The sequence below is a fragment of the Primulina eburnea genome, chromosome 8 (genome assembly GCF_022965805.1).
Source record: "Primulina eburnea isolate SZY01 chromosome 8, ASM2296580v1, whole genome shotgun sequence".
Classification (NCBI taxonomy): Eukaryota; Viridiplantae; Streptophyta; class Magnoliopsida; order Lamiales; family Gesneriaceae; genus Primulina; species Primulina eburnea.
In genome coordinates, this window is record NC_133108.1 from 37172710 (window position 1) to 37184344 (window position 11635).

General features: G+C 34.3%; 2 protein-coding genes across 6 annotated transcripts; both read left to right on the forward strand.

Annotated features, from left to right (window-relative positions):
• Positions 1-1247: 1247 nt before the first annotated feature.
• Positions 1248-3392, forward strand: LOC140839513 (protein EARLY RESPONSIVE TO DEHYDRATION 15). The gene is made up of 3 exons (XM_073206262.1): positions 1248-1436; positions 2120-2464; positions 3018-3392. Exons 2-3 carry the CDS (start codon positions 2125-2127, stop codon positions 3170-3172), a joined length of 495 nt encoding a protein of 164 aa, XP_073062363.1. The 5' UTR covers positions 1248-1436; positions 2120-2124; the 3' UTR covers positions 3173-3392.
• Positions 3393-4073: 681 nt separating this feature from the next.
• On the forward strand, positions 4074-8584 carry LOC140839514 (peptide chain release factor PrfB3, chloroplastic). Of its 5 annotated transcripts, none has more exons than XM_073206263.1 (6): positions 4074-4444; positions 5465-5685; positions 6134-6334; positions 7155-7373; positions 7603-7783; positions 8156-8584. In XM_073206263.1, exons 1-6 carry the CDS (start codon positions 4261-4263, stop codon positions 8434-8436), a joined length of 1287 nt encoding a protein of 428 aa, XP_073062364.1. In that variant the 5' UTR covers positions 4074-4260; the 3' UTR covers positions 8437-8584. The 5 variants fall into 5 exon arrangements, with proteins under 5 accessions (XP_073062364.1, XP_073062368.1, XP_073062366.1 ...); XM_073206267.1 differs by having other exon boundaries at positions 4074-4417; positions 5468-5685; XM_073206265.1 differs by having other exon boundaries at positions 4075-4444; positions 7606-7783.
• The last annotated feature ends 3051 nt before the right edge of the window (positions 8585-11635 follow it).

Consider the following 11635-nt stretch of genomic DNA (forward strand, 5'->3'; position numbering starts at 1 on the left):
TAAATTTGATCAGAACAAATTAAGAGAGTTACTAACTTATTGGTTAATTGCCAATGAACTTCCTTTCAAAACAGCCGAGAACAAAGATTTTAGATACTTCATGTCAATTGCATGTCCAATGTTTAGCATTCCATCTCAAAGGACAACAACCAATGATGTTTGTAATTTGTACATGAATGAAAAAGTGTAGTTGATGTCTTTTATGAAGCAACATGGTCCAAGAATTTGTATAACTACAAACACATGGACATTAATACAAAAAGTGAATTATATGTGTTATGTGTCTAACTGCTCATTTCATTGATGATGAATGGACATCGCAAGAGATAATTTTGAATTTTTGTCCGATTTCTGGACATAAGAGTGATGATGTGGGTAAAACAGTTGAAAAATGTTTACTTGATTGGAGAATTGATAAAATATTTACCATCACAGTTGACAATACCTCATCAAATGATGGTGCAATAGCATATTTGCAAAAAAGTTTGACCATTGGAAAACAAATATCTGAGGGGGGAAATATTTATACATGCAATGTATTGCACATATTGTCAACCTTATCGTGCAGTATGGTTTGAAAAGGAAAGACAAACATTTAGTTATCTCTCGAATTAGAGGAGCAGTGAGGTATGTCCGAAACTCGCTAGCAAGGTATAAATGATTTTGTGAATGTGTTGAGATTGAAAAGAGATACAAAAAAATTGTTAAGCCTTGTTGTACTTACAAGATGGATATATAATATGTAGAAAATTTCGGGTATCCGACCCGAACTCGTGAAACCCGACCCAACGCCAACCCCTACGAGCAAATACAAAATACTCCATATATGTATATATAATATGTAGAAATCAGTAGCTTTCTGTCTTTAATTAATTAATAATTGCACTATATAATGTTATGGGAGAGTGGGGACATAATGTCGTCGTAACTTTTTTAAATATCTATATTATATTATTAAATTTAAGATTTTGTGAGTAACTAAATTTTGGTGTTATGGTCCTGTTTTAATAATTATTATATCGGATAATTTATTTCTTAAACATCAAGTTGTAGGTTCAATTGCTATTTTGATTTTTTTACCTTTCTTTTTTCTATAAATTTTTTTAATTCATATATTAATATTACAATATATTCTTTTATTATTTTTTATAATTATATTTTCATCTCATTTAAATATTAACTAACAATACAATTTAAAGTTTAAACCACAGCCAGTTTAAACCACATCCCCCTGTCACCGGAGCCTAAAATTCTGACTTTTGGTAGGTCAATCATGGTGCAGGTTCGGTCATTTTCCCAGCCTTAGATTCTGAAAGCCGATATCACAGGCTCGGATTCATTTGGCCTATAAATAGCCTCCAACTTTTACTCGGAACGAGTCATTATTCCTTACGTGTACTGCATAACTCCTCGTCATATTTGATATTTTACCAAGGGTACGTCTGGAAGACCGAGTCTCTCCAAATTTCCGATAACATATTTCAAAGTTTGATCGATTGATTTATCGAATTATTTGAGTTATGGATTTTGATTTGTTGATTTCGACTTTTTTTGGATAGATCTGAAGATTTCTTGTTTGAAACGAGTGGTTTTGATTTGAATTAGGTCACTTTTCGCTGATCCTGACGTAAATTGTTATCGGAATATCGAAATTGGGCTTTGATCCGTAGGTTTTATGATATTTGGATGCTTGATTTTCTTTGTTGACTTGTATGAAGTGAAATTTCAAAACAGCAGTTAAGATCCAGAATTTCTGTCGTCGGTCTTTCCGAATCTAACTAATTTGAACGAAATTCTTCAAAATTAATTCTGGAATCTGGTCTCGGTCATGAGGAAGAGATGGTTTAATTTTCTGCAGATTTCTTATCCATCTATCTTTTACACTTGATCTCGCTTTGTTCGGGCCGCTAGAAAAAGAAACATGCGTTATCTTTGTTTGCCTCTTGGGATTTAAGGCTTAGGTTTTACTTGCACAAATTGGTTGCGCCATTTCTGTTTTATCTACGATGGTGAACTTTTATTCGTATGAAAGTTTTGTCACCGAACTTTTAAATTTCAAGCGTTAATTATCAGTTTTACTATACTAAAAGCATTAATATTTTTGGTTTTATCTTATTAGCGAGCATGGCTTTAGTATCTGGAAGAAGGTCAACACTCAATCCAAATGCGCAGCCTTTCATCCCAGCCGCTGTGCGGCAAGTGGAGGATTTCTCACCAGAGTGGTGGAACCTTGTAAAGACATCGACGTGGTTCCATGACTACTGGATCGGTCAACACCAAGGAGAAGATGTTTTCGCTGAGAATGATGGTTTCGTTGGGGATGATGTCATTGAATTGTTGCCCGATTCCATTGACCTGGGTGTGGATGAAGATATATTAAACATGGAAGCGCAATTTGAGGAATTTCTCCAATTTGCCGAGTCTGGTCATGGGAACAAGGCGATTAAGGGGGTGTCTGAAAATGGTATACTACTTTTCCCTTGAATGACCACAACTTATGAAACATTGTATGGTCTTTATCAGCACTTGATCTTTTCATGTACCATGTTTGTCTGGTTTAATTGATATTTGGACTAAAGTTGTAATTTTCCCATTATGCACAGCTGCGGACTTATTGAAATTTTTTGTGGCATTTTCAATTTTTAAAGAAGTTCTTATTTTGGTAAATTTATTGTCTAATCCTGCTTCGCAGGTTGATTTAAGTTTGATCTTATTAAATATTTAAATTTAAAACAAAAGGTTAGGATGGTATGCTAACACTTGTCATATATGCTGAAACATTGTTTTTGTGCGACCTTGAGTGCTTTGGATGAGAAACTGTTTTTGAAGAATTCATGTCATTAGGTTGAGGGGTTTGTTTTTCTCCTCTTTGTCCTTTTTTTTAGTTTATGATAGAATTCGGGGATATACATACTAGCTAAAGGAGAATGATTTTTATGTTTACAAAAAGTAAAAGTTTTGCTTACGCTCGTCAAAATTTAAGACATCCATCTTATTGTTTGTGAATGGATTATTAGGTTCCATTTCAAATTCGGAGGCACTTGTGAAGAGCATCGGCGTGCCCAAAGAGAGAGGCCTCAGGTCCCCGAGGGAGCCAATGAAGTACTGGGAAAAACCAGCCAAGCATGTTAGCCCGAAATACAGCCCTCGATCCATTCAGCAGCCTCGTTAAAGTGTTTAGGTTGTAGTACTTTGCAGCTTGCTTAACAGAAGCCATCTTTGTTTCATGTAACTTTCAGTATAAAAAGCGAGGTTGCAACTCTTTGTATTTAAGTCTTGTTAATGTTCTGACGTCCCTTGTTTTAGTTTTTCCCCAACGAAGTGTTGAAATATGTACACGATGTTCGTAGTCTTGAAAGAAATGATATGAAAAAGAGGTCATTTAGTTAAAACGTTTCTTGCTTTGTATTTTACTCCTCGTTTGCTTACCTTAAACCAGTCGACGGTGCTTTTTTTGAGGTTACGACCTTAGCTTTTGCATATTGCCGTTTGCGTTAATCCACTAATCATAAAGACCACGTCATTTTTTATCCATCTGAAAAACAGTTGTAGATGTAGCCCATTTACGGCGATTGAGATATAAGCAATGAGCAATATATGTTGACTGTAGCATAGCCAGATGTCAGATTATGGGTCCCTTTTGGCAATTTTGGCAACGTTACGAGTTATTCATTCCTGGTAGATACTAGATCGTATGGATCATTTGCCCAAATCTCTCGTGTCCAATTCTCTTGCTTTTATCTCTGCCAATTCTCTCAAAATCTGGAAATACCTCGGAATTGGAGTTTAGTTGAACATATTTGTTTGTAAATGGCAAACTTATAATGTGATATGAATGTAGATTATACACTGACATTAAACTTTTAAAAAATATTTATTTATTAAAAAAGAAAAGAATAATGTTATTTTCATTTAAAATATGGAGCCATGATGTATTTGTCAACTCCAGAGGATCATATCTAAATATAGAACTAAAACAGACAAGGTTATACTCGATGGTGTTGGGATGAAGTAGTGAATAATACACAACATATATAAATATATTTCTTAAAATGGAAAAATAGTTCTTAAAAATCTTTTTTCACTCTTTTATCCGAAATACCAACCTCTTCTCCACCTTAAAAAAGATCGTACGGTAAAGAATAGAGGGACGTGCCGGGGCCTGGCGCCACTCACAGGTTTCAACTTCTTTGCTCCTAATTTCAAGGTTCATCCCGGCCGCCAAGCTTCTCATTGACAAAAACCCATTTACTTGATGAAATGGCGGCTGAATCTTTGTACACTCGGATGTCTGCTGGATTACTGAATGATATTCAGCTCAGGAACTCTCGGAGTTCCTCAAATTATCCCAAAATTCACACTTCACCGAATTTCAGCTCCAGTGCTTTGCGGGCTTCTCAAGAATCGTTCGATGACGGCAAGAGCAAGTTTTTCAAAGAACTCAGTTCGGTCTTTTTCTTTAAATTGTCATTCAAATGTGTGTCGTGTTTCTTTCTGTGACAGCTCGAGTCTGCAATTGCAGGAAGAGAAACTTGTTTTAGTGCAGTCTTTTCGACGAACAATATAATTGCATTCTTCATTTGAGTGTTGGTTAGTGCTCAACGAGTTTCGATATGAGAATTCTTACGAGGAAAATAATTCATATCCCAGAAATCAGGAGCACGGAATATGTGACGAAGTTACATTTTTGAAATAATTTTAACTGCTAATCTATAATGTGTCCAGTCCTGGATATGGGAGATCATGAGTTAGGATTTGGCTTCCATGGAGATGAATTATATTTGAGATATGATTTTATTGTATTACTTGGATTAAGTCTACTATATGTGCATGATTTGTTGCTAGTAAACTATGATTTCGAATACTTGTGATTCCTATTCAGATTTCAGTGGGTAAAATTCAGATTTAAATTGTTTCGGTAATGGATTCCTTAAAGAAATCAAGAATTGACATGATTTGTTTTTCATATCGCTAGCTTTTATAGTTACCTAACTGATCCTCATCTCTCATCGTTGAAGATAAACAATCTCCTAGAACAAGGCCAATGGTCACTCGTCTGAAATATCCATATTTTTAGTCTGCTGATTGGATCTCGGGGTTCCATATATTCAGTTTTCAAAGTCCTAGTAAAAAACATGTTAAAGAAAGTGGTTTAAGGATGGCTGAGGAAACAATCTCACAGCACTATTGAAATCTCAGGAGACGATAAATCATTTGTTATTGGCACACTTAAATTCAAATTGGAAAGTTAATGATGGCGGTTTCTCTCATTTCTGCTGAGGATAAAAAAAAAATTTAAGTGTAAGGTTCTTATGATTTTCTAATCCTCTGAAATACATGGACATATAAATATGCAAACAAACAAAAATATCAACATTAGCTATCCTTGATTCACTCCAACTCATAACTTTGTTGATTATCACCTATTATATAAGAAAATTAACAATGTTGGTTTTGTTTCAAGAAGGTATGTTTTCTTTGAGGAAGAGAATAGAAGATTCAGTCCTCCGTGCGGAGATGTTAGCACCCACAGCCTTGGAAGTTGAAGAAGCAAAATGTGTTAATCAGGAAGAAGTTGTTCGTGACTATGATTTGTGGGATGACATTGGTAAGTCAAATGAGATTCTGATCAAACTGGCTGATAGTGTCAAGGTGGTTGATGCACTCAGGGACATTAAATATAAGGTAAATGAAAATAAAATCCTTCTATAAATTATAAACAGCTCACTAATTCATGGAATAATAAAGACTTCTCTTGTGAGTTTGGAAGCAAAGTTCTTAGCTTAATTTTTTTAAAACAAACCCAAAATGAATTCTCTGTTTGGGTATGGTACTTCAAAAGTACTTTTTCAAAAGAAAATTGAGCCTGACACGAAAAGTTACCTTTTTTATTTTTTGACATCAGATTTTTTAGTCCTCTTAGAAGTTGCAAAAGCCAGCCAAAAATCATTATTATATTTGAAAGCATTTTTATGGGGAAAAAAACTCTTTTTAAAGACTTGCACGACCCTATCTTCGAAGTTTTATGGCTGTCGACTTCGTGTACGTACTTTTGGCTTGTTTTTCTACAAGACCTTCAGTTAATATTTAGAACTGAAGGTCATTGGTTTCACTTGTCGGCTGTATGATGTAGGCTGAGGAAGCTAAACTTATAACAGAGCTAGCAGAGATGGATTCTATAAGTTATGAACTTTTCAGGCAAGCATACAGAGCTTCGTTAGATGTCAAGAAGATTATGGATAATTATGAGATGTCTGGGCTTCTCAAAGAGCCATATGACAAGGAGGGAGCATGCATCACTGTTGAATCTAGATGTGGAGATGTATACTCTGAGGTTTGAGATTTCTCTTTCTTTCTTAATATATGGATGTCCATGAGATTGTGGGAGTTTGACCATGTTGTTTGATTCTTTTACACTTGATCAAAGATTCTAAGTAAAGAGGATAGATTGGAGACCTCCATTTGTTTTTGAAGTTGATTATTTAGAAGTTAACTCGTGATTGCATGTATCCAACTTTCTTTGTTTGATAATGCCTCTGCAACTGCTTAGATAGGATATTTTGAATTTTTCATTCTCTTTCTGTTCTTGCAAGGTTGACACTTGGAGCGATTAATTAGTTATTCTCACTTTTAGAACACCTCTGACCTTGCAGGCTATGGGTATTGTAGCTATCATCGATTCCGTAATAAATGTAGTTATAGCTTGCATTTGCCTGAGTCTTTTTGTCTAATGTTTGATTGAAGTGTGGGGTTGGTTCCATGATAGAGTTTGTACAGTCAAACAGGGGGGCACGACCTCAAGGAGTATTGAGGGTGTTTTAGTAGTATTTGTGCAGTATATATATATCTGTGTGTGTGTGTGTGTATTAAACATCTCATGATTGTAACCGAGTATTTACAAGAAAAAAGACAATTTTGTTATTGGGTTGTTCAAATCGTGTAAGGTTCTCCACTTATTGTGTGACTTTCCTTTAGTGTTTCCTTTCAATATATTTACTCCAGTCTCTTGGGCCTTTATCCACCTTTGAACACATCCTAAATCGATATATTTGGGAGCTACTGCTATTCTGTTGAGGATCCATCAAATGGTTTCCTTTGATAATCTATTTCATTTTTCTTCGAATATGTTCATAATGATTGTTCACTTTATCCAGATATGGGCAGGACAGCTAACACAAATGTACACGAAATGGGCTCAAAGGCAGGGCCATATAGCCCGAATAGTTGAGAAATTTCCTTCAAATAAAGTTGGTGTCAGGTCTGCTACCATCGAGTTGGAATTCAAGTTTGCTTTTGGCTTTCTATCAGGGGAAAGAGGCATCCACTCTATGATCCGAAATCATGAAACTGAGAACAAAACTATTCATGGTGAGGTATGCATTTTGTCCAAAATTCATGCAGCAGTTTACTCCTGGTTCAGCTTTATACTGGACTTCCATCCTATGACCTTCATTTAATGACTTAGTAAAGTATTTCTCTGTTTCATAAATGCCAACTTGTTCCACTCACAAAATTGGTATATTATCAACTTGAAGTTCATGGTGAACGATTAAGTCACAGTTGGTCTTGGGCTTATAGCTTTTTTCCCCTGCAAATGCTTAGCAGGCTACCTTGGCATCTGTGGATGTGATTCCCCTATTCCTTGAATCATCTCCTGACATGTTTATTGATGATGAAGATGTACTTGTTTCGTACTCATCATATAAGAAGGATGATTTAAGTGCGCTTTCATCAGCAGTTAACATTCGTCATATTCCTACAGGTTTGGAAGTTGAATCCACAGGTTAGTGCTGCCATTCGGAATACATTATTGTATCTTTTTTATAGGCTCATGCTCTGCTATTTACTTCTTGTAGTTTAATGTAAAAGCTACTTTTTTGGCAGTTTTTTTTTACAGAAAACCTTACTGTTTCTCATAAAATAATAGTTTTGCTTATCCAATATATATTATGTCGCTCACTTCCAAATCTTTCTGGAAATTCTTGCTCCCATTGGACCATTTGCATCCCATATGTATCAAGATCCCCATTCATGGATCTCTCGGTTTGAAAAATCAAGATAAGAGGATCAAAAGTCTTGGATTCTCCAAGGCAAAATCTTGAGCAGTATAACAACTGGGAAAACAGCTGAAATATAATTCTCTTTTATTTTACAGGTGAAAGGAGTCGATTTGCTAATAAGATCAAGGCCCTTGATCGCTTGAAAGCTAAACTTCTCGTTCTTCTGAGAAACCAAGGATTAACCAACGTAAAAAACATAGAAAAAGGCGCCATTCTTGATGTGTGGAGTACTCAAGAAACTCGTCGATATGTGTTTCAACCGAACAAGATGGTACACGATCTGAAATCCGGTATCCAAGTTCCCCGGTTGCGAGCAATTTTAAATGGCAATATCGACTCTCTTATCGCTGCTTACATTAATTCAAGACACAAGTGACCATCTTCTTCTTCTAGTATTTACAGTTGAGGAACAGAGTTTTGAAATATTGTTGCTTTATTTATTTAGTTTTTTTAAAAAAATTCCGTTTTTATGTTAACTCCGTTTAATATGATTCAAGTAGAAAACTACTTCAGATGTTTTCTTTTTCTTTTTTATATTGATGAATGACGCATTTTAATACTAGCTTGGAGCACGGGAATTCACTAGACACCACCTATTGGTTGTAATAGAAATTAAGAAATTTGTATAAAAAAAACAAAATAATTTTTCATTACAAGAATTACAGTTGAAATGAAGCATGTTATAATTTAAAACAAATAAACACATGCTATAAAACTTCTATACATCAATAATGTTGGAATCATGAATTAATTGATAAATTAATAATTTATTATTTTAAAGAGTGTTTTTTTATTCAACAAAATTAAATTTAATTATATAAAAAATTTGTGTTTCATCAATTGTATCATATTTATTGAATTAATATATAAAAATTTATTATAAGTATATATTTATAAAAATAAACAAGTGATATTTATTTATTTTTATAATTAAATAATATTAATTGTATTGACTAATCAAATAAAATTATAGTATAAACAAAAATAACAATATAATTAAATTTCATGAAAAACTAACAATGAGAGAATCATATTTTACTATATTGTCCTAGTTATGAATGTGATTTTAAAGAATTATTAATTTGTGATATTGATGAGACCATAATTTTATGAAAATGTAAAAATTATTTTCTTATTATTTATCGAAATTATTAATTTAGCACATTGGTCCAAGTCGGGAGTTATCAGTTTGTCGAATATTACATAGTTTTTACTGTAACATGTTACATAAATTTGCAGTAGAGGTAGACCTGACTACGGGCTGGGTTCGGTCCGGGTCAAACCTGCAACTACATGTCTGCACAATGCAGCGTCCGCTACCTTTGGCAACCAACACTGGAACATTATTCTTGGATTTTCTTGATTCAAGATTGACTATGATTTTAAAATTTTCCCTCGTTTATTATAAAGTTTTCGGGTTCTTTTCAATTTAATCTCAGTTTTTCGATTCCATATTTTTATTTCTTTACACTTTGACCTTTTTTTCTTTCTAAAAATTTAAACACACTATTCTATATTTTCAATTAGTATCATGGATATAATCGAAGTGTTCTTTATATTTCATTATTTTGGCATTGATATTATTATCGGAAACAACTCGTTCGAATATAGTAAATCACATGTGAAACCGATTAGAGTATTATTATCTATTAGTTTGTTGGAACTGGTTGAGATTGTGAGTGAGAAGCTAAATCGATCCAATGAAGTTTATTTTCAATTGTCAACGAAATATTCATTCATGGAGAAATCAAATTAGAATGATATATAAACATTGTCGGTGAAGAAGTTTTAAGGTTTATAACGCAATGTCAAAATATACAGATATTGCATTTGTATGTGAAAACAGAACCAAATAACCATGATGTCGAGGGACATGAACTTGAATCATACATTCCACACATTTCCAAAGATGGTTTCAATAACCTACACGATACTTCTACGTACGAGGCTTTTCATGAGCTGATGTCATATATTTCACATGTCACTGAAGGATTAAGCAATATACATTTGGAGCATGAAATTGGAACGTGTGATCGATATATCATGTGCTCGCCCAAAGAAAATCCCACATGTTGGCCTAATACAACACCAGTTTGGGCTGAAAATGTTGGTGCACGTTGGGATCCAATTGATCATGCAGTTGATACGGAGGCTCGTTCTTCAGATGATGGCGACAATAATGATGATCTTTTTAGAAGTGATACTGAACCTGATATGTCATATGGCGAGTTTGGAGAAGAACATGATAATGAAGAAGATGAGATAAATGATGATAGAGAATATAATACGCGTACATTTCCTGATGAGAGAACGTTATCACTTGAGCCATCTCGTGCCACATTATAGAGAAAAGTCGCACCATTTATGCCAAACGGATACCATCATTTTTGATAAAGTATTAGGGGATGGTCTTCCTGATTCTATTGGTCTACCTTCTTATTTGCGATCTAGCTATTATAATACGGAGAAAATAGTGTTCTTTGCAAACATGATTTAAGGATAAAAATAATTTTATTGCATATGTGAAAGATTATTCCGTCAGAATTGTCAGACGTGAGTATAATGTTCTTGAGAGCACACATACTTTGTGGAAACTACGATGCAAAAACACATCATCTACTGTCAGATGTCGATAGGGTTTTCAAGCTTCTTTCCGGTCAAAGAGAAAGTATTTAAAATTAACGAATACATGTATTCCTACCAATATCACTATATATCATTACAACTTGATTAGTGAGATGGTTTCAAATACACTATTGGGTATTGTACGACGTGATCATACGTTTGAGAATAATTAAATAATCGAGCAATGAATTTATTGTGTTTTCAGGCACTTATTTCTCGAAGACAAAAACTTGTGTGAGACGGTCTCACGGATCGTATTCGTGAGACGGATCTCTTATTTGGGTCATCCATGAAACAATATTACTTTTTTATGCTAAGAATATTAATTTTTATTGTGAATATGGATACGGTTGACCCGTCTCACAGATTAAGATCCGTGAGACGGTCTCACATGAGACCCACTCTTTCTCGAAAGCTGTTTTTGTCCCTAGTATATCAACCTATAGATAGCAAGGTTACTTCTGGTTCATCGGTTATTCCTATAGATATATCTTCCAAGGATTTGGCGTGGCATTTTAGCCTCCCAAGTGTATGGGAGAAGATTATTCACGGAAAAGGTAACCTCTCCTTGTTTACTTTCTGAAATCTAACGTACCCACCTTTAAATCCTACCTCGGAGGTTCTCCATAAATTTATGATTCTTTATATCTACTTTCTAATACCCATTTTTTTCCCGAACACTCTGAATTTACTCTACGCAAACTTGCCACAGGAGAGTAAGGTCGCGCATTCACGTTTCCTTGTAGCATTGTTTAATGTAAAGTGATTCCAGACAGATAATTGACTAGTTTTGCACTCATCTTTGGATTGTGAACTATCTATCTTCTATATTTCTATATGACACTAAATTATGTCATTTATCTACTTCAGATATTGATAACTTCAACGTAGTTTTGGTTATCAAACTATTGTGTTCGTTCGAGAACAACGATCAAACCTACACTCGCGCC

Coding starts and splice junctions, on each gene's coding strand:
- LOC140839513 (XM_073206262.1), top strand. CDS start 2,125: ATGGCTTTAGTATCTGGAAGAAGGTCAACACTCAATCCAAATGCGCAG. Junction 2,465..3,017: donor TAAGGGGGTGTCTGAAAATG/GTATACTACTTT, acceptor ATGGATTATTAG/GTTCCATTTCAAATTCGGAG.
- LOC140839514 (XM_073206263.1), top strand. CDS start 4,261: ATGGCGGCTGAATCTTTGTACACTCGGATGTCTGCTGGATTACTGAAT. Junction 5,686..6,133: donor TCAGGGACATTAAATATAAG/GTAAATGAAAAT, acceptor TGTATGATGTAG/GCTGAGGAAGCTAAACTTAT. Junction 6,335..7,154: donor GTGGAGATGTATACTCTGAG/GTTTGAGATTTC, acceptor CACTTTATCCAG/ATATGGGCAGGACAGCTAAC.